The 20,983-nt window shown below is 54.9% G+C and overlaps 1 protein-coding gene across 3 annotated transcripts; it reads right to left on the bottom strand.

The window, feature by feature from the left end:
• Window positions 1-1,954: 1,954 nt before the first annotated feature.
• Window positions 1,955-20,714, bottom strand: MVK (mevalonate kinase). 3 transcript variants are annotated; one of them, XM_065889872.1, is made up of 11 exons: window positions 20,637-20,714; window positions 19,609-19,756; window positions 16,801-16,945; window positions 14,839-14,994; window positions 11,626-11,729; window positions 11,002-11,047; window positions 10,496-10,585; window positions 6,977-7,067; window positions 6,485-6,601; window positions 3,138-3,291; window positions 1,955-2,106 (listed from the first exon to the last, which is right to left on the bottom strand). In XM_065889872.1, exons 1-11 carry the CDS (start codon window positions 20,712-20,714, stop codon window positions 1,955-1,957), a joined length of 1,281 nt encoding a protein of 426 aa, XP_065745944.1. The 3 variants fall into 3 exon arrangements, with proteins under 3 accessions (XP_065745944.1, XP_065745945.1, XP_065745946.1); XM_065889873.1 differs by lacking the exon at window positions 10,496-10,585; XM_065889874.1 differs by lacking the exons at window positions 10,496-10,585; window positions 14,839-14,994.
• Between the last annotated feature and the right edge of the window lie 269 nt (window positions 20,715-20,983).

The raw sequence follows: 20,983 nt of genomic DNA, 5'->3' as shown, positions 1-20,983 counted from the left end.
ACCCTCCTCTCAGGCCTGCCTCCTGCAGTGCAGAAATGCTGCCAACCAGCCTCATCCCTGAGAAAGCATCTTGCAACCCTGAGTGCTCATTCAAACCATATGGGGAACTTTCAAAAAACACCCAGGCCCAAGCCCTACTCTGACCACGTACATCAGAGTCCGGAGGAAATCAGGAGCCCGAGCGTGGAAAACAGCAAGAATCACAACAAACCTGTGTCCAGGCAGAAGCACATAGGGGCTGAGGGCAGGGGCTGGAGTCAGACCATCTGAGTTGGAATCCTGCCTTGGATGCTGATTCGCCGTGTGGCCTTGGATGAGTTACTCAACCTCTCTGAGCTTCAGTTTCCCGATCTGTAAAATGGGACTGAGACTGGCAATTATTCTCCAAGACTGGGGTAGATGAAAAGCGATGACTGAGGGACAGTGCCTAGAACGGTGCCCCACACATGGTAAGCCCTCAGTATTATCATTTTATGCATTATTTGTTTTGAAGGGCAGAGGCAGGCAACCCCCCATCAGTGATGCTAGGGTCATTTTCACATGTTAAGCTGGGGCAGATGTTCTTCCTATCGCCCTCAGATTCCTGGCAGTGACCCCAGGCGGAACCTGGAGAGAGAACCCTGGTGTGGGGGGCAGAGAGACTGTGCTCTAAGGCTGGCTCCTACTCACCCTCCCCGTGAAGATGCTGGGAAAGAAGCCAGCTGCCCCCTAGTGGTCAAGGGCAGAAGCACAGAGCCATTTTAACCAAATCCTGCACTCCCTGCCCCAGCCCCCCCAAACTTCTCGTCCGGCCTCTTGCAGACCCAGGGCTTCCAGAGCTTCCGGTGGCAACGTGCTAGCTACCAGAGCTTTTGTATGGATTCTGCCATTTCATAGAGCCTTGACTTGCAATATAAAATTCAAATAGGGCCAGCAGGTGCCAGGCACTGGCTACCAGTGCTCGTCTCTTTCCCACCCCCAGTCAATTTTAGAAAGAAAGGAATATTCCATGACCTACAGCAGGTTTGTTTCCATTTCTTAAAAAAGTCTGCGGATTAGTGGGTACTCACGATTTGAGAAGGAAGGAAGCTTAAAATTCCCCTTTTTGGAAAAGTGGGCTGGAGCTCTGCTGAGGGGATGAGAGCTTGATGTCCGGGCATCCGTCCCTGTCTGGCCAGGGCCATCTGGGCAAACCCCACCCCATCCCCCGAGACACACAACCAAGTGACCCAAAGCCTTTCTTTCCACTGAGAAAGTGGCTGGAGAAGGGACAGGACAGGAGAGGAAGGTGTGGGCAGCTGGAGACTAAGAGGCCCTCCCTCTTCTTTCCCGACACGAGTGAAGCACTGTTTACTCAAGATCTTTTTATTCCCCCTTTGCCATCTTTTCTGCAAACCCCTTGGGTCCAGACTGGAAGAAACTGCACATCAACCCTGCCTTTGGCCAACCCTCGGGCTGCAGGGTAGAAGGCAAAGACCACCACCCGGACACCGCCTGAGGGAACCCACAATCTAGCTGGAAAGAACAGCCTGGGAAGGCTTCCTGGGGGAGGTGAGCAGAGGTGGAAGGAGGGAGAAGGCCCGCTGCTCTGGGAACCAGACCCCTGTATCTCGGATCCAAGCAGCTCTGCCAGGGAATTTGTGGGTCTGTGGGCGCTTCAGGGAGGACAGGAAAGAGGCCCTTGAGTCTCAGAGGACTCCACATGGCCCCACTGTCCGCCGGCTCCAGAGAACGTTGTAGAACACAGACATGGCTTCTGGGCCGCCTGACTCACCCCGGGGACTGGGGGGCATGGCCAGTGGGAGGGGACACTGAACTAGATGACACCTAAGGTCATTTCTGCAGCCTTCACGGCACAGAGGGGCTGGGGGCCTCCCGGTCAGTGTCAGGAGCTGGGTGCCCACCGGCCGGCACAGAGGACAACTCCAGTGCCCAGGATAATCGGGAAGGGGCTTCGTGGCGGGGTGGTTTCATCTCAGAGGCCATCCAGGGCTTGCCGGACAGGGGGGTCCAGGGAGGCGGCCATGTGGACGGAGACACCAGGGGCACCGATGCTGGTTTCCCAGCAGTCAAACCCACAGCTGGTCAGCGCCTGCTTCATGGCCTCCACCTCCGGCTGCTCCAGATCTGTGGGGAGGAAGGGCAGCAGGTCACCCCTGACAACCGTCCACTCCCTTGGAGAATGTTTGTCTCCGCTCACGGCACAGGCCCAGGGGCCGGTCTTCCTGTTGGTATGCCGAGCCTGGCACCCTCCCCGGGAGGGTTGTGGATCCCAAGTCACACGGACCTGGCCTTGGCTCAGCCGTGGGGCCTCAGACAAATGACATCCCCTCTCTGAGCCTCAGTCTCCTCATCTGGGAAAGGGGATAATAATGAGACCTACCCCTCAAGGGTCACGGTGAGGCTGGCATGGGCTACTGCAGGTGGAGAGCCTGGCACAGCGCCTGGTACACCACACACGCTCAAGAATGTTCTCTCGCCATCGTCATCGCCGCCTGAACTAGGTCCCCACAGTCAAGGTATCCTGAAGTTAGGACACGGTGACTCCCTGAGGCCTGGGAGTCCCACTGAGGCGGAGGGGGCCTCTGTGGGCCACTGAGGGCTTATAGCAGAGCAAAGGGGAAAAGCAGGACAAGAAAAGGAAGGAGGAGGAGGCCAAGAAGGGGAGACAGAGAGAAAGGAAACCAAAAGGAGCAGTGACTCCCACCCCAGCACAGGGGCTGCTATAGGCCCGTTCCTCATCCTCGGCCCTGCTCTTTCCCCAGAGACTAAGAGGAAAGAGACCCCTTTCTTTTGTAGCAAGGTCAGTCCGCATCGTGGCCCCATCAAGAGGTGACAGCAGGGGATGCAAGGCTGGTAGGGTTGGTGGTGACAATGTTCCGGTTACTTCTCAAGCTTGCGGGAGGCTTGGCAGGTAAGGAGGTGGTGCGAACAAGCCCAGCACCAGCCTCTCTAAATGCATTTTTCCTCCTTGAATCTAGGCAACAATCTTACATAAACTAGATTGTTAGCATCCTTATTTTACCAATGTGGCAACAAAGGCCCAGAGAGGTTAATTCACTTGACCAAGGCCATATAGCAGAGCTGAGACTGTTCAGAGGCCTCTTCTTTCTCCCAAGGGAACTGCCCAGGTGGAACCCTGCCCATCCCCTGGGTACCTGGCCTGAGAAGCGTGATGCCACAGCCCCCGCCGCCCGCGCCAGTGAGCTTGCTGTGCAGTCCGTGGGCCATGGTCACCTGGCACAGCCGGTCCAGCGAGGCATGGCCCACACCAAGGGCATTCAGATGGTGCTGGTTCATGTCGATGAGCTCCTGAGGGAGAGAGGTCTCTGTTCCTGCTTGGCCTGCCTGAGGTCGAGGTCCTGTGCCCGCCCTGTCCACGTGACAGCTGCTGGTTTGGGAACGCAAATGGCTCTGACTACCCAGCACACTGTCCCTCTCCACTGATAAAAGAACCTCTCCTTCCTGCAGGATGTCCCACGGGGCTGGGATGGAGCTGGTGGTGAGCACATGTCCCAGGCCTGGCCACAGAAGGCTCCGGCCATGGGGACTGATCAGGCTTGTGACCCCAGCTGGGCCAATGAGATCCCTCCCAGGGTTTACTCTGCCTCTTTCCTTGGAAGCTGCCAAAACTGGTTGAATTCAGAGGTAGGCCGCCAGAGTTATCTTCCCTGCACATGGTCAGAGATTACAGAGAAGATGGAGATTTCACACTAGATCTTTGGCCCCTGGATCCAGCTATGCCTGAAGCTGTCCCCTCTGGTCGTGTCAGTTATAAGCCAATAAATTCCTTTTCTGCTAAAGTCTAGTTGAGATGGATTTCTGTCATTTGCAGGAAAAGAAGTCTCAAGTAATATGCCATCCTACAGCTCCCTCAGCTACCGATTTTCAGAATAAGAACAGGTTTGTAGTTCTAACAAGGTCACAAGTGGGGGAAATTGCTAAATGTTTGTTCAGGTTTCTTTGATTATGCATAATAAAATTCCTGCCCTCCTGCAGATCAAACAAGATGCAGGTTGATGAAATAACAAAGCTAACAACCCTCACTGCCCAGGCGTTCCTTATTTACATTTCATTTACTCCATCGGTGTCTGGCAAATCCCTTCAACATGCTGCTGGCACCCTGCTAGATGCTGAGGCTCTGAGGATGAGCTCCGGTCTGCAGGGAAGTTACAAATGTGGGATCTGGAGGCAGAGGGGCCTGGGTTTGGGTCCCAGCTCTGCCACTTCTTGGTCGTGTGTCTTGGGAAGAGGTCTTTCACTCTGAGCCTCAGTTATCCCCCTTGTAAAGCAGGGATTGTAAGAGTATCTGCCTCACTGCTGTGAGGATGGAATGAGGTATCTTTCACATGATGCGTGGAATGGGGTAAGTGCTTGGCAAACGTCAGCTGCTGTTAGTACTTTTATGGTTGCATTACTATCATCCCCAGTTTTCAAAGGGGAAAACTGAGGCTCAGAGGAGAAAGAGTGATTTGCCTAAGGTCACTGAGCTAGTAAGGTACTGAGCTGGCACGGGAAGCCGGGTCTGCCTGATGCGAAGCGTGCATCTACCCCGCCTCTGAGAGCACCCTTGGCATCCCTCCTGCCACCCACTTCTTGCCGTGTGCGGCTTGACAGCATGCAGCTCTGCCCCGGGGTCTTGGGAGCGCCTGTGTGCCATAAGGGTTGCCAATCACAGGGCCGTCTGCCGAGGCCCACCTGGTTCTCCTGCCTGGAGCCGTCGGGCAGGGTCGGGTCTGCCTCCCCCCCGCAGCCCGCCTCACACACCCCAGTACTTTTGACAAACGAGCAGACAGGCGTGATGGCCCGGTGGCAGCCTCGGGTGCCTTTCACCGGCCCCGAGGGCTGGATGGGAGGGAAAACTTCTGGGGGCCTCTCTCTGCGCCTGAGCACCAGGTGTCACGTTGCCAAGGCAGGTTCCAGACACCTGTCACATTCTGATCCAAAATCTGTCAAGGATCAGATGACAGGCTGTGACACAGGAGAACAGCTCGCTGGCTTGAGCGCAGAGCTGTCCGGGAGGCGCGCTGCACATTTCAGCGGCTGCCGAAGCCAAAAATATATACGATGTATAATCGACGTGCTGTTCTGAGGCATTCTCCAGGGGCTCAACAGGGTGTATTTTAGGCAGCACTCCATCATTATTAATTTCCTACTCGGGAGGACTGTGTTCCCTTCCTTTCTACGTGAAAGGAATTGAGAATGAGCAGGCAAAGGCTGGGGGAACGAGGGCAAAAGCCCAGAAATGAATTAGATGGAGTCCCTACACTGGGCCTGTAGTAGATACTCATTAAAAATTTGTTGGGAATTCCCTGGCGGTCCAGCAGTTAGGACTCGACGCTTTCACTGTCGTGGCCCAGGTTCAATCCCTGGTCAGGGAACTAAGATCCTGCAAGCTGTGCAACGAGGCCAAAAAAAAAACATTGTTGACTAAAGGAATAAACAAGTAAGTCAGTGACTCCCTAGCTCAGGGCCACTCACTAGTTGGAAAACCTCAGAGAAAGTCATTCTCTTTAGGTCTTGGTTTTTATATCTGTAAAAGGGTGGCAACTTATCCACTTCACAGGTAGGTTGTTGTAGGACTAAGTGAGGAATCATTTGTGAAGAGACCTGGGAGAGTAGCAGTTCCCACTCATTACAGGGGCTGCAGACTCAAATACCTACAGTGGGACAGGGAGGCACCAGGCAAAGAGTATAGTGGCTGTGGGTAATACTTAGGGAGTGGTGGGGACTATGGAGAAATGGAGACCCCAGGGCCACTCTCAAGGGGGTCCCCTGGGCACCTCCAGCTGACCGCTGCCACACAGCTATGTCAGCTGGGGCTGCCGGATCTTCTGATTCTTGCAGGGAAGCCAGATGGCTTTTTAATGCAGTCCATTCACTGGGCCAGATGGACCGGGTCTGGGAATGAGCCTGGGCCCTCTGGCTGAGCTGGTGGCTCATCGGGCATTGTGCTCGTGTGTTACCCACAGGGCCTCACTGCACTCTTAAGACACTCCAGTGAGGCCACGATTCAGACCTGGGCCTGAGGAAACCCAAAGCGTGAGGTCTCAACCTCTACACTAGAATTAGACACAGGGTGGTGGCTGGAGTATTGACAGTGAGAGAACAATTTTAGACCATGTCTGATGCACGGCATGCAGGTGAGAAACAGTTACTGCATGAATAGATGCACTTAGCAAACATGACGGGAAAGAAGCGGCCAGGGGAGAAATTGCTCCTGGACCTATGGAGGACTGTGTCCTTACATGCATGATCCCAAACCTGGCCCGTCGTACTTAGCACATGCCAGGCACCGCCCTCAGTGCTGTGTGTTCACTTGATTATTCCGAATCACCTGGGAAGAGGCTTCAAAAGAAGGCACGCTTGCTCACGGGTGCACACATGGGTGCCCAGGCCCCGGCCTCTGTGTTTTAGCTCCCAGAGATTCTGAGCGCAGATGGGGAGCCCCTGCCTGGGACAGCGCCATGGGTGAGGGACCCCGATCCTGCAGGCGGGCTCTTACCTCCAGCACGAGGTAGTGCTCTGGGGCTGGGGCCGCCGCCATCTCCCCCAGCAACCGCTCGCACTCCAGGGAAATGGCGTCTATGGAGGTCAGGAGGGGGGCCACGATCTCTGGGAACTGCAGGGAAAGGGATCGAGGGCCCATGAGGCCTGGGGGCTGGCAGACACTGGACAGCTGCTCCAGCACCAGGGCAGGGGGAGGAGGTGTCCCCAGGGCCCACACCCACCCTCTAAGGAGACCTCCTCTCCTTCTGGCCTGGTCCCCACCTTGTCCAGCCATGCTTGACCCAAGCGGGGGTTTTCACTGCAAAGCCAGCACGTCTAACAATTCCTGTTCTGCCTCCCGGCAGGGGTATGGACAGATGGTACCTTCCCAGGTCCCCTCCAGCCCACCCCCCTCCACTAACCCACGAGGCAGAGGGAGGGCTTGGACACCCAAACGTGAGTGCCGTGGCCCTGCCGGGAACCCGCCCAGGAGTGGAGCCAGCGGCACCTTCAGCAGCCTGCTCCTGACGCCGGCCACCAGGGCCTTGGTGCTGCGAGGGACTTTGGTGTTGGTCAGCAGGATCTTCAGAGCTGGTGGCCTGTGGGGTGAAGAGGGTCCACAGTGAGCCCAGGACAGGGCAGCTGGGTCAGGGCTGGGGGCCCGCCTGTACTCCGCCCCACCCTGACCCAGTGCAGGAAGCAGAGGCCCGGGGAGGTGACGTCAATGGCAGGCTGGAGACAGGTCCAGGGAGCATGGGTTCCTGACGCCCACCCCGGGGTGCCCACCACCGCCTACAGCTGCCTCCCTGCTTTGGCCCCTGAGCGGACGGACATTTTCCTTTGGCTTGTGACTCACTCATTCATTCATTCCACCTCGAGCAAACGTGCACATGGAGGGCCTGGCATGCATGGAGTTAGAAGTACAAAGGGTACAAGAAGGGGCTGAGGTTCTGTCCTGTGGGCCACCCCAGGGAACTGGAGAGGAGGGTGCTGGAGATTCAAAAAGAAAAAGCCACAGGACCAGGGATGGGTCATGGAGGGGGCATGGGGAAGAAGGATGCTCCAGTGGGCACAGGAACGCGAGGGGAGGGCAGCCTTATGGGAGAGTCAGGGTCCCAGCGCTCTGAGCCAGTTCTTGCCCTGCCTCGACGGTGCCCAGACCAGTGGCCCTGGTATGATACTAGGTGTGGTTAGAGGAAGTCAGTCACCCCAGATGGGAGAACGGAGGGCCTGGTGGGGCCACGGTCAGCCGGCTCTCCAGCACGACCCTATCGTCCTCATCTGCCCTCTGGGCTTTCTAATCCCTCCTAAAGCCACAACCCCAATTGTCCTTGTGGTTGGCTGTCTTTGGGGACTTAAGCCACTGTTTCTTGTCATCCCAACCTGCCTTTCAGAGCACTGCTCCAAGGCCAGGGACAGAGCGTGGAGAATTTGGATGAGCTCTAGCCAGAGATAGCTGGAGACAGGCCCCTGATACGTTTATTCGCTTTTCTTTTCACAGATCAAGATTGTAAAATCCAACAGGGCTGGAAAAGGCTGTCAGAAACCTGCTTGATCTCACCGCCCATAAGCCCATGAAATTAATATCGATTCTCAGCCTTGGAGACTGGCTTTTTTTAACTTTACAAACGATGAACATTCTATTTGGCTTTTCTCTTCCCTTTAAAGACAAGCCATTCCTCAAAAGGGCAGCATTCTGGTAGGTCACATCTTGATCCTCTCCGCAAACAATGCTTTTATTATTATTTTATTATTGAGAAGCACCAGGCGTGGTCTGGGGTGCAAGGGCTCCCCTTTAAGCCATTGGCGGGATTAATGTGGAGTCTGGCCTCCTGGCTTCTCAGAGAATCTGCCATCTGCTCACCACAGCGCCCTGTAACCAGCAGCAAAGGTCAGCCGCTCTGTCACCATCCATCGGGATGGGAGAACTTTGGGTGTCACATCTTCATCTTTCTCAGAAAAAGTCCTCTGCAAACGGGCCTGCTACTAGCCCTGCAGGCCCCACAAAACTCAGGGTCCTATGACATCCAGTGACCACCACCTGGGGCTATGCCCTGTAAGTGATCTGGGCCTGGCTATGTCCTCAGCCTCATCTCATCTCTGCCCTCCCTTGGAGCTCACTCCACTCAGCCACACTGGCCTCCTGGCTGCTGCTAAGCACGCCAGGAACACTCCTGCCTCAGGGCCTTTGCATGTGCGTCTCCTCCTCCAGGGACCTGCCCCGGCCTCGGCAGCTCTGCTCAAATGCCGTCTGGTTAGAAGCTTCCCTTGATCAGCCTGTCCAACTCCCCCATTCACGTTCTGGCCTTCACTCTGCTTAATGTGTCCTAAGGCCGTGGGGATGGCCTGCCGCGCCCTTACAGGGACATCTGTCTGTGGGTTGTCCTCCCACAAAGTGGGAGTTCCATGAAGGCGGGATTTTGGGCTCCCTGCTGAGGCCTCAGCACCCAGTAGTTTTTCAGAGATATTTGTAGACCGGATGAATGAACTTGGTCAGGAAGGAGTGAATAAGCACTTGATAAATGCCATTTCTGAGTCCATGCCCAGGATCCCTATTACGTAAATGAGAAGACAGAGGCCTCAGGAGAAGTGACTCACCTAAGGGCCCCCAGCAGGCAAATGGCAGAGCTGGGCTCAAACTTGAGCCTGTGGACCCCAGAGAATCTGCCACCACCTCGCCACCACCACCGGTCACTGTGCACACCTTGGGGCCTCTCCCCACGCCTCCGCATGCCTAGGAAACCCTCCAGCGCTCAGCTCTTAATTCCCCCCAGAGGCCATGCATGTGCCTGGCCACATCTGCATTGATCTTCTGTCCCCAGGGCCCAGTTCAGGGCTTAGGATACAACAGGCTCACAGGGAACAGAGTGAATGACCTGCCCCTGCCCTGAGAAGGACTCCCCAGGTCTGCAGCCTGCCTATGACTGTCATCCCCAGCGGCTTCAGAACCCCGAGGACACCTGTGTGCCGAGGATCACAGCCACGACTGCCTCCTCCAAAAGCCCGTGGGCTGAGGGCAGGCACGGGCTCACAGACCTCTGCGTCCCGCCTTCGCTCCTGCTCTCACTGCACGTGGATTCGGTCTACCTGGCAGGGCCAGCCGCCACCTGGGCACAAGACCCCCCCCCCCGCCATCGCTTCCACAAGCAGCCGGAGGGAGCTGTTTCAAGCTCCTAAATGGTTCCGCTCCCTCCTTTGTGTGGAGCAGTGGCTGTCACCCAGGGGCACTTGCCCTCCAGGGGACAGGTGGCAATGTCTGGAGCTCTCTTTGGTTGTCACACTGGGAGACAGGGGAGGTGCTACGGGTATCCGGTGGGCAGAGCCCAGGGATGCTACTAAACATCCCACGCTGCACAGGACCGCCCCCACTGCAAGGAATTCTCCAGCCCCAAATGTCCGCAGCGCTGAGGCTAAAGAAACGCTGATGTGGGGCCTCAGAAAGGCAGGCTTGGCTCCCAGAAGCTGACAGAGCAGGGGTGGGGAGATGCCAGAGGTGCAGGCAGAAGGAGTCCGCACCATGGCCTGCCAGGTCACTGAGCCTCGAATGCAGTGGCCCAGCTGGCAGAGGCAGAGGGCCGGGACCTGCTGTTCAGCTGCCAAGAAGACCACCCTGGCTGCAGAAGGTGACAGGGAGCCCTGGGACCCTCAGAGTGTGGAAAGGTGCCCCGAGGCGGCAGAGCACCCTGGGACAACCACTGCCCCCCCACAACTTGATGGAGGGCTCAGGGAAGAGCCAGGAGGCACCTGCTCCTGCTGGCCATGAGCTTCACTCCTGCCGCTGACGTTTCCACACAGAGTGCAAACAGAACAGAGGGTGTCGGAATTTAATACGCATGTCTGTAATTCCAAGGCTTCCGGCGGGAAGGCGGAAGGAAATATAAAACAAGCTGAAAGTTGCTAAATGTCCCTTCCACTCGGACTCCCACGAGCCTGCTGCGGGCTCGAGTCGTGCTCGGCCACGGTGCCATCACTATAGCAACTCCCACGTTGTCTTCTGGTGGCTTGTGTGTGTATGTCTGTCCCTAACCGCCCAGGACTATGTCCGAGATTCATCTTTATACCCCTAAGCCCTAATGCAGTGTCATCTGGAACACAGGAAGGTATCAGTTCTTGTTTACTGAACAAATGGACGGATGAACAGGTAACTGAATGAAGGTCTGGGGAAACAGCCACTTCCTGGAAGTGGAATGGCGCAGCCTTGCATGACCGCCCCCTCTGATCTCTCGGCAATTTAAGAGCTAAAGTGGGGAATTCTCTGGCGGTCCGGTGGTTAGGACTCTGCACTCTCGCTGCTGAGGGCCATGGTTCAATCCTCCCTGGTCAGGGAACTAAGATCCCACAAGCCACGCGGCGCAGCCAAAAAAAAAAAGAGCTAAAGTGGAGAGGAAAGAGCAGGCTTCCTTGCGGCCCACGCCCTGTGGGACCACACAGGGGAGGGGATGCCCAGGGGCACATGCCCCTCACTCCTTCCCAAAGAAATGGGGCTCCCCCCTTCCCTGCCAGACGCAGAAGCTGCGGCTCCCCCAGAATTACCTCTTTAAGGATGAAATCTTCCCTTGCTGGTATCGGAGCGCTCCTCCTAAAGAGAAGAAAGAGTGGGTCAGAGTCGTAGGAAAAGCTCCGTACCTGTGCCTCTCGGGAAAGGGGCTGGGTTTGGGGTCACCGTAACCAGACTCAACCCCATAACTAGGCATCTCAGCTTCAGGCAGCAAAGGCCCAGGAGGGCGCGAAGGCGCTCTGCACCCAGGACTTGGGGTCCCTCCCTTACATCCAGGCATCCAGCTTCCCTCCGATGGGCTGCACGGTGATGGGGTGGAGGTGGGACTACAGCAGGCGTTCTCACTGGAGGGGAGCCCAGCTGGTGTGGTCTGCAGACCCCACAGCAATGGTTCCACAGCTTCACCATCTGGACCCCTGGGGCTGGGGGTCCCACTGAAACCGTAGCTGCCCAGGCCCCGGCCCACCTCCCAAGATTTGGATCCAGGACATGTGAGGCCCTGAGACGTCCCCCGTTCCCCTCCCACCAGGAAAATGCCATCTTCGTCAGAATCCACTGATGCTGCTCATCCCAAACCCACAGAGCCTGGGCAGCTACGCTTGTCATAAGAATTTCTAAAAGACTAAAAATAAAGAACACAGGCCCGAGGCAGCACCTACCCCAGGTGCTGACAGCGTTGTCCACTCCGGAGGGGTTCCCATGAATCACCCTCTCCCCCTGGAAGGCCCACTTGTTAATTAGTTCCAAGCTCTCCTCAGTCCACCTGGAGGAGACACAGAGATTTGTCTTTACTGTCCATGGTGGTGAAGAGGGGGCTGGGGGTCACCGAGGGAAGCAGAGGGCAGGGGTCACAGGCTGGGCTTGCTGGAGACCAAAAAGGCAAAGGGGCTTGGGCCCCGAACTCAGAAAGAAGAGAAAAATAAACAATTCTGAACCTCTCCGGCTAAAGAGCACGCCCTAAAGCATGCCTTTTCGCCTGGTACAGCGAAAAGAGCCAAGGCTTTGAGTTCACGGGATCCTGCTTTTTGCCTCTTACGAGCTGAGTGACCCTGGGCCCCTTGCCTGCCCTCTCTGAGCCTCACTCTTCTCTGTAGGATGGTAACTCCTCCCTCCTCACAGGCTCAGCGCAGGGGTGTGGAATGTGGGTCATCTCTGGATCCCTCCCCAGCCCGTGGCCACAGTGCCTCCCCAGAAGGGATGCGGACTCAATGACGGTTTAAGTGAACAGACCCAAAACATGCGAGTATCAAACGAGGGCAAGTGCTCAGCCCCACTGCCCCACCTTCCCTCTCAGCTCTTGTTTCCTTTCTGTCGAGCCCCTGTCCCGTGAAATGGCAGAAGCCACTGGGGCTTGTGCAGCTGAGCTGGGAATCAAGCAGGGAGCTGGGGTGAACCCCATCCCGCCGCTGACTCACTGGGCGTCCCTGAGCAGCTGCGTCACCTCCGACCCTCAGTGTCCTCATCTGGGGAATAAGGATAAAGATGTCCACCTCACAGAGGATTTTGTGGGATGGAAAAAACACAGGTGCTTTGTAAAACGCCCAGGGGAGAGTATGTGCTCTGGAAAAAGAGGCCACCTGGGATCACGGCACCTGGAGTCACTCCAAGCCTGGTCCACCCACTCCTTTGCTGTGGAGCCTTGGGCAAGTCAATCACCCCCTCTGAGTCTCTTTCCTCATCTGTCAGATGAGGATTTTAGGGACCTGAGACTCACATGGTGGTTGTGAGGCTATGATTCATAGTGAGTTAACACTGCTCAAAGCTACTGATTACCCAGGGCCAAGCACTGCGCTAAAGGCTTTCTCTGATGGACGATCTGTAATCCTCACAATCACAATAACTCAAAAGGGAAGGCACAATTACCATCCCCTTTCTTACAGCAGAGGACACCGAGATTCAGACCACAGTACCACTCACTGCCTGAGCTCGTTAACTACTGACCTTTTTGGTGCCGACGAGACTCACTCACTTGTCCAATATTTATTGAGCATCTACTATGTACCTGTGACTAAGCCCACACAGACGTGTCCTTAACTGCTTGCAGCTTGGAGTCTAATACAGAGCAGATGTCAGGAAGCCACCAGAACTTAACTACAGCCTCTGGGAAGTGCGATGCTGGCTGCACGGGGTACACCCTGTTCTGAATGGAGGGGCTGAGGGACAAGGTGGGTCAGTGAGGCAAGACATAGCGGGAGAGCAGTCCAGCCCGAGGCTGTGCAGCCTGTGTTACTCCTGGAACTGGACAAGAACTGGCCCTTTCCAGGACCGAAAAGTGAGCGAGCAAGCCAGCAAGTGGGGAAGGGGTAGCTGAACATAGCCCAGGGCCTGGCCCACTCTGCAAACTCGAGCCTTCTTTCCGATTGGGAAACGCTGGGGGGCAGGGCGGGTGGGTCTGCTCTCTTCACAGCTTCTGAGAAGGAATGATGGGTCTTCAGGGGAGGTGGGAGAACTGGGTGGAAGGAAGCAGCATGAGAAAGACCATACCCACATGCACATTGGACACTGGCTCACCCACAAGTGTGTACATGCACGCACGCACACAAAACCACCCATATCCTTTGAAAGGCAGAGCCAGTTGGCTGGTCTGTGGGCAGGTGTCTATGTGGGACACCCAGGGCAACACGGCCTTCACTGCTCTGGGCTAGAAGCAGTGATCAGCACACAGTAATGAGCGGCTGTCTTGAAGCCTCCTTCCTGAGTCACCATCTTATCTCAGGATCAGCACATGTCAAAACTGGAAGCTCCCCCCACCCAAGGGATCATAGGTGCTGCCCCTCACTTTCAGATGAGGAAATGGAGCCCCAGAGAGTAGCCAGTTAACCGGCAAACCTGAGATTCCTGAAAACCATTCCGGAGAATAGCTGCCGCGCATCCCCCGCAGGTGCAATCATTACGGGCTCATTACCTGCCTAATGCTTCCCACGGCCACCTCCGCGGGCCCCTCCCCCCCCAGCCCCGCCCCAGCCTCTCTCCAGCACACGCCCTTCAGAGCAGCCCTGGGGAATTTGGACCGGGAATCACATCAACAGACCCACACACCTGCTGTGGCCACGGGGACCAAAGCGACCTCCAGGCTTAGCCAGCAGAGCCCCCGACAGCACAGCTGGGCCCACGTGGCTGGTACATAAGGCCCCCCAGCGGGAGGGCTCCCTGGAGCCATGAGGGCCCAGGGCAGGTGTCACCAAGAAGCTGCCAGGCTGGATCCTGGGGCCTCATCCCCAACTCCCAGGGCAAACTGCATTATCTGCGCTAGGGCCGGTTTCTCAAGTTTCCCCAAGTAACAGAAACAGTCCACCGGCACACCTGTCTGGACAAGCCTCAGTGACTTACAATAAGCCGCGGAGGAGACGCTGCGACCTTGTGGGTCGAGGACCCGCGGGAGGGGAGACGCCCTGACCTGACGGATGCTCCTGTTTATTTCTCAGCACGTTACACTGCTTTTCATAACCATTTGGTACCAGCTGGCAACACCCGCCGGGTATCCGTATCGACATTTACAGCCTCACTGAGTGAGGCTCCCAGGGTGAGGTGGGGGGGCAGCAGGCTGGCCAAGGTCCCTCAGCGAGTCGATGGCAGGGGCGGCCCGATGGCTCCTCTGATCCATTGCCCTCTACATCCGGGCTCAGGCTCTTTCTACCAAATCACGGGCACCTGAACCCAAAGGAGGCAAGGAGGGGTGGCGGGTTGGGGGCAAAGAGCTCAGGCTCTGGATTCAGACCGCCGGGTCCAGATCTAGCTCTGCCATCACTAGCTGTGTGGCTGCCCTGTCCCCCAGCGTCCTCAGCTGTAACGTGGCCAAGGGACACCTCTCTCCTCTTGGTGCAGGGTGCGGAGCCCAGGAAGGACAAGGAGCGAGGCAAGGGCCTGATTACCTGCTGGCGGCCTCACCATCCTTCAGTGGGTTTGGGATCTCCTTGCACGCAGTCAGGAGGGCAGCCGCCAAACACACGGAGTAGGCGGCACTGGAGCCGAGGCCGGCCCCAGTGGGCAGCTCCGACCACACGGCAACGTCCAGGCTGGGCAGGGCCCTGAAACACAGCAGGCAGCAGAGCGTGGCTCTCCTGGAGGGCCGCGAGGGGCCCGCGCTGAACCGGCGGCCCAGACCCAGGACTGGACACGGGCAGGGCCTCACCCTAATAGTCTGGCCCAGTTTTCTGACCTCGGGGAGATCTCCCAACCCCAAAGGCACCCCTGTTGGATGCCAGGAACTCATGGTGAATCAGACAACTTGAAAATAGGGAGAGGATCGTTTAAGTCACTATGTTGTTGTCCAACCGGAGTTCTTCCTAAAAGTGCCTCGCGATCCACCGACCATTCCTGTAAACTCCTTCCTGCTCCCCACAGAAGCAAGGCTCTTTCAATGCCCTGCCCTCAGCATAGGCTGGTCCCTCTGCCCAGGACAGCTCTGCACCCCTTTCTCCCTCAGGGGAATTCCTACCCATCCTGCAAGACCGTCCTCAAATGATCCCCCTGGGCGCTGATACTGTGTTCACGGGATGCCTCTCCTGCTGGACAGCGTTTCCCAACCGCGTGTAACACAGGCCTGCTCTGGATCAGCAGAGAGTTCCCAATCGCTGCATCTTACCTCTACTTCCCCCCAGCGAGAACGGTCAGACGTCAGGTTCTATCATTTCCATTAAGCACTCTTCCCGTTTTCCAAATATAACATTATAAGACTGAATCTGCCTTTTCAAACTGCACGTGCCCACCCCACCCACATCAGATTCTGGAATGTGTCCCCCGCCCTCACCCCGGAAGGGGACACGCCCCTCTCAAGGTGAAAACCCCGGCACTGGACTAAAAGTGTCAAGACGCGATTGAATGTGTCCGCAGCGCCCGGGCCAGTGGCCGCTTAGCCAGCGTCTGCTGCACAAGTGAAGGGCTGCGCCTTGAGGCTTTCCCTTCCGGTTCTGGCCCACAAATCACAGTGAACACGCACTGTGTGCCAGTTACAGTGCTAGGCCCATTTCATCTATAATGTTTCTAATCCTCTGATAGCTTTTCTGAGGAAGGTGATAATAATAATAGCTAACATTTATCAAGCTACGTGCCAGGCTCTGAATCAAACACTTTAAGTAAATGAACTCACCTAACTTCACAGGAACCCTACGAGGTAGGTGCTATTACCACCCCCATCTTACAGATGAGGAAACTGAGGCTCAGGAAGGGTAAGAACCTCACAAAAGCTAGTAAATGGTCGCGCTGGGGTGTGAACCAACGCCGTCTGACACTCAGCCCGTGCCCTCTGTCACCCTGTGATACCACCTCAGCAGGAATGTCCCCCTCTAGGAGCCGGCTTTCCCGAGAGAGGAGACAACCCACATCTTATCGTAACACAGGCTTCACTCTGCTAATCACGGAGTTCCCCTGGAGCCTGTGGGATGTGGAACAAGGGTGCCTCTCTGGGCATGGCTTGAAGAAGACACACCGTGGATCTGAGAATGGAATCTGGCTTTGGTTGAATCGAAGAGGCCAGAGGAGGCAGTGTGGGGTTAAAAAGGCAGGCGCCGACACTGAAGGGAACTAAGTTGATTTCCCAGCTCTCACCACTCACTAAGTAGCTGTGTGGCCCTGAATGTCTCTATCTCTCTGGGTCCCAGTTTCTCCCTGTGCAAAATGAGGAGAGTGTCCTTCTCGTGGGGTTGCCATGAATACTGAAAGCAGACCATACATATAGGGTCTAGCACGGCTCCTGGCACGCGGCGAGGACAGCTGCTGTTATTCAGAGCCTGGGAAGGAGCCCGTGCATCGTCCAGCAGCCAAAACTACCTCCACCCTGGCTCAGTTTCCGGGGCAGGCTGCACCCGGACTCCCTGCCCCGACCGCGCACACACCTCTGACTCTGGCAGATGGACAGGTACAAGTAAAGGAAGGACAGCACAGCCAGGTGCTCGTGGTCGGCACAGTCCTCGGGGAAGCCCGCCACCTCCTTCAGCTTCTCCATTTGCTCCGGGGTGAGTGCTGTGACGTCACCTTGCTCTGTCACATGGGCAAACAAGTGCAAGCGGGTGGGTGAGAGGGCCTCGGGGCTTTTATAGACACCAGAATACAAAAGGCCGAGCAATCACGGGAGTCAGCATCTGGATGGACATGGACTCAGGGTCCGAGCACCACAGCTGAGGGTGTCAGGGGACTGCAGGCTTGGGAGGCAGGCAGACTTGCGTTTGGGCCCTGATTGTGCCAGTTACTGTGACCTTGAGTAGGTGACTTAATCTATTTGCACCTCAGTTTCCCTCCTTGGTAAACAGAGATAACAGCAGTACATCCTCCCAGGGTTGTTTAAATAAGGTACAGAGTATCCTTAGCACTGCTCCTGGCATATAGTTAAGGGCTTAATTGCTAGTAGTTTTCAAATACACACAAGCACACACACACACACGCACACACAATCAAAGGCCTAGGACTGAACTCCACGGTACAAAATCAAAACCAAAGGCAGTATTATTTCCCTCTCCCAAAGCATAATTAGTGAGAACAGGACACACACATAAAACCAGGACACATAAATGCCCAAATGTTCACTATGTTTAGGACTATTAGGAGGGAACAAAAAACACTGGAAGAAAAATGTGGCAGACCCTGGCAACCTAGTAGAAAACTTGACACCAAAAAGTTCAGATCCCCTTTGTCTCCTTGGAGAAGTAGTCTAACGAGCCCTTGCGAATGACTATACTCCATATCACAGCCTCCACCCACCTCCCACCCTGTGGGATCATCAATAGCAACCCTCCCAGGCATCATGACTCTGCTCACAGGGGCTCAAAGAGGTAAGTGACCCTCCCAGGCTCACACAGGGAGTCTCAGACAGGTGGTCTGAGATGTGTGCCACTATACCTGGCTGCTCAATCCGTGCTACTGACATACAAAAGTAGCAGCCAGTTCTCATGGAACGTTTCCGGCCAGGCTGAGTGGCCTGGGGTAGCACGGAAAGCAAGGGCCAGGTTGCTCCAAAGTAGTGACTCTGAATTGAGGCTGTCCCTGCAATCACCCAAATACACACGCCGGGTCACCTACCACCACCACCGATTCTCAATAGGAGAGGGGCAGGGCCAGGAAGCCATCTGTACTGTTAAAACAACAACGACAAAAACCTCTCCCGGGGATCTCAAGGCAGAACTGAGGCTTGCTTGAAATTGTGGGTTTTCAACTCTTCTTTCATCTCCCTGCAGGGTTTGGGAGTGGCTGAGTGACTAGCTGTGGACTGATTCTCATGGGGGACAGGGAACCGTCTGGAAAAGGCTCCTAGGGCTTCCCTGGTGGCACAGTGGTTAAGAATCCACCTGCCAACGCAGGGGACACGGGTTCGAGCCCTGGTCTGGGAGGATCCCACATGCTGCGGAGCAAGTAAGCCCGTGCGCCACAACTACTGAGCCTGCGCTCTAGAGCCCGCGAGCCACAACTACTGAAGCCGGAGTGCCTAGAGCCCGTGCTCTGCAACAAGAGAAGCCACCGCAATAAGCCCGCGCGCCGCAATCAGGAGCAGCCCCCGCTCGCCGCAACTAGAGAAAGCCCGCGCACAGCAACGAAGACCCAACGCAGCCAAATATAATTAATTAATTATTTTTTAAAAAAGAAAGGCCCCTGGAGGAGTCTCACTTGCCCCACCCTGGCTGGGAGACACTGTTCCAAAGGATGAGGCGTCAGCCCAGACAGGAGGCACTGAGAGCAAAGAACACACCGCAGCTTTGCTGCAGACAGTCACTCCGCTGATGAACGAACTGTGTCTGCTCAGGAGTGGACAAAACAGTCCCAACACTAGCAAAAATGAGCACGGAGGCCTTTATTTATTGGTATGGGAAGAGAGCCCCAATATATCGAAGAAGGCAAAAATCCCACACGCTTCTAAGAAGTTTATATGGAAAAAAAAAAAAGAAGAAAAAGAAAACAGAAAAAGAAGGAAACAAAAAGAAAAAGAAGGAAAAAAAGAGAGAAAAGAAAAAAAAAGTTTATGTGGCTTGATCCAATTTTGGGTAAAAAACAAGCTCTCTCCCTATCTCAATCAATCAATCTAACTACTGGTCTACAGGAAATTACCCAGAAGGACGAACACCAAAATGCTTAGCGTTGTCCTGGGGCGGTGGAGTGGGAGGCAGTGATAATTGGGGATTTTTTTTCCTGGCAACATCTCAGCATTGACCGTATTTTCCAGTAACATAAGTTACTTTTATTTTTAACGATCTTCAATCACACAAAACACCAAAACATTCTCTTTGTTAAAACAACATTGTAGAAGGGAGGCTCCCTTTGTCCACTCCCCGACCGAAGTACCCTCCAAGACATAACTAATCACCATTGTCAGCAGATATATATCTTCCCAGGCCTCTTCTCTGCATTTACATACCCACTGATACTTAATCTATACGTGTTGTTTTGCATCTTGTGTTTTTTCACTCAACAGTAGGCCCTGATGACCTGTCCCAACGGCTCACATAGACCCAGTGCATCATTTTATGCTTTTAAATTTAAAAAATATTAATAAATAAGTGAAGCTATTTTTGTGGGGACAGGAGAGAAAACACCCCCAGAGTGGCTGGCTTTTGGTCCTTTGGGGACAGCCTGGGCTGACAGCCCAGCTGTCCTCCTTCCCCCTCTTTTCGGGGCCCAGGCTCTTCCCGCACCTGGTTCCTGCTCCCTGCACTTACTCAGAAAGCTGGTGTCCAGCATCTGAAGCTTGGCCACATCCCAGGCCCGCTGGATGCCAATGTTGGGTAAGTTGAGGTCCACTTTCCCATTGCTGTGGGGCTGAAGCCGGAGGAATGTTCTCAAGTTCAAGGCCACAGCCAGTGCTACCTACAGAATGAAGGGCACAAGCAGTTAGCCTGAGGGTGGTTGGCAACAAGCATGGCTCCTGTCTTACGAAAAAGGGGCCCTTGTCAATGAGCCAAGAAGAGAGGGCAAATACTAGCACACAGGCTACTCTCACCTATATGCCCTTGGCAGACACTGCTAATCAACCTTGGCACCCTCTCCTAATCAAACGTTGGCACCCTCTCCCACATGCCTAGGCACAGCCACTACCAATCAATTAGGAGTTAATACCTATTTATATTTGCCCTCCCCACGTAAAAGTTCACACATTCTCAACACCAAGGAATGGCTTCCCCATAATCACCATGCTTTCAAAGATAAATATAAGTTAAAAATATGAAAAACGACAGCTTGTAAGAGTGGAAAAAGCATGGCTTTTGGGTTCAAGCAGACTTAGGTTCACTCCTAGCTCTACCGAGGTGTACGGGACCTTGATCAAGTTACCGATCCCCTCCTAAGTCCCAGCTTCCACGTCTGCAAAATAGGATAATAAAAGTTTAACAGCAGAGAGTAGTTGTAAGAGGTAAATGAGACAATGCATGTCTCAGGCTCCTTTGCAGAATCCTATTCGTTTTCCCCAGAGTTTAGTCCTTAAAACTCTTCTCCACCGAAGCTCACTTCCTAAGTGGCCTCATTCCACCCACGGGGCTTTCCAGGTCATCTTTTTCCTCTCTTACTGGGTGGGCCAGAGAAGCCCTTCAGAGGGTCTAAGACCTGTCTTTTCTTTGCCCAGCTGGGGACAAACTGACCTCCTCTCTGATGTACTCCCAAGCTATGCCTCAAGGCTTCCTTTCAGCTTCTTTTAAGGTTAGCATCAGGGAGAAGCAGTTCCTAATCCTCAAAGGCTCAGGGGGCCTTGTACCTTGCCATGGACCACGGCGTGCTCTCCATGAAGGATGACTTTCCCTGGAGCAGACACTAGCAGGACTTCTGACAACATGGCTCCTGGGAGTCCTGAAAAGGAAAGCCAGAAAGCGGATGGAAGGTCCCCAGAACTTAGAGAATGCCTAGTTCAAGCTCACCATTATAATAAAAAAGGCAGCTACCATCAGCATTTGCTATGTGCCCAAATAAAGCAGTGCAGGGTAGCAGTCAGCTAGACACATCAAATAGATCTGGGTTCAAATCCAGCTCTTCCACTCCCCAGTGATATCATCTTAGCTAACTCACTCAAATAGCTATGAACCTCAAAAGTTTCACGGGGACAAT

Source organism: Phocoena phocoena, chromosome 13 (assembly GCF_963924675.1).
Source record: "Phocoena phocoena chromosome 13, mPhoPho1.1, whole genome shotgun sequence".
NCBI classification, from domain to species: Eukaryota; Metazoa; Chordata; class Mammalia; order Artiodactyla; family Phocoenidae; genus Phocoena; species Phocoena phocoena.
The sequence above is the reverse complement of the archived record's forward strand: the minus strand, read 5'-3'. Positions and strand labels throughout refer to the sequence as shown.

Coding starts and splice junctions, on each gene's coding strand:
- MVK (XM_065889872.1), bottom strand. CDS start 20,714: ATGTTGTCAGAAGTCCTGCTAGTGTCTGCTCCAGGGAAAGTCATCCTT. Junction 14,995..16,800: donor TCCATCTGCCAGAGTCAGAG/GTGTGTGCGCGG, acceptor GCTGTGTTTCAG/GGCCCTGCCCAGCCTGGACG. Junction 11,048..11,625: donor CAACGCTGTCAGCACCTGGG/GTAGGTGCTGCC, acceptor TCTTCTCTTTAG/GAGGAGCGCTCCGATACCAG.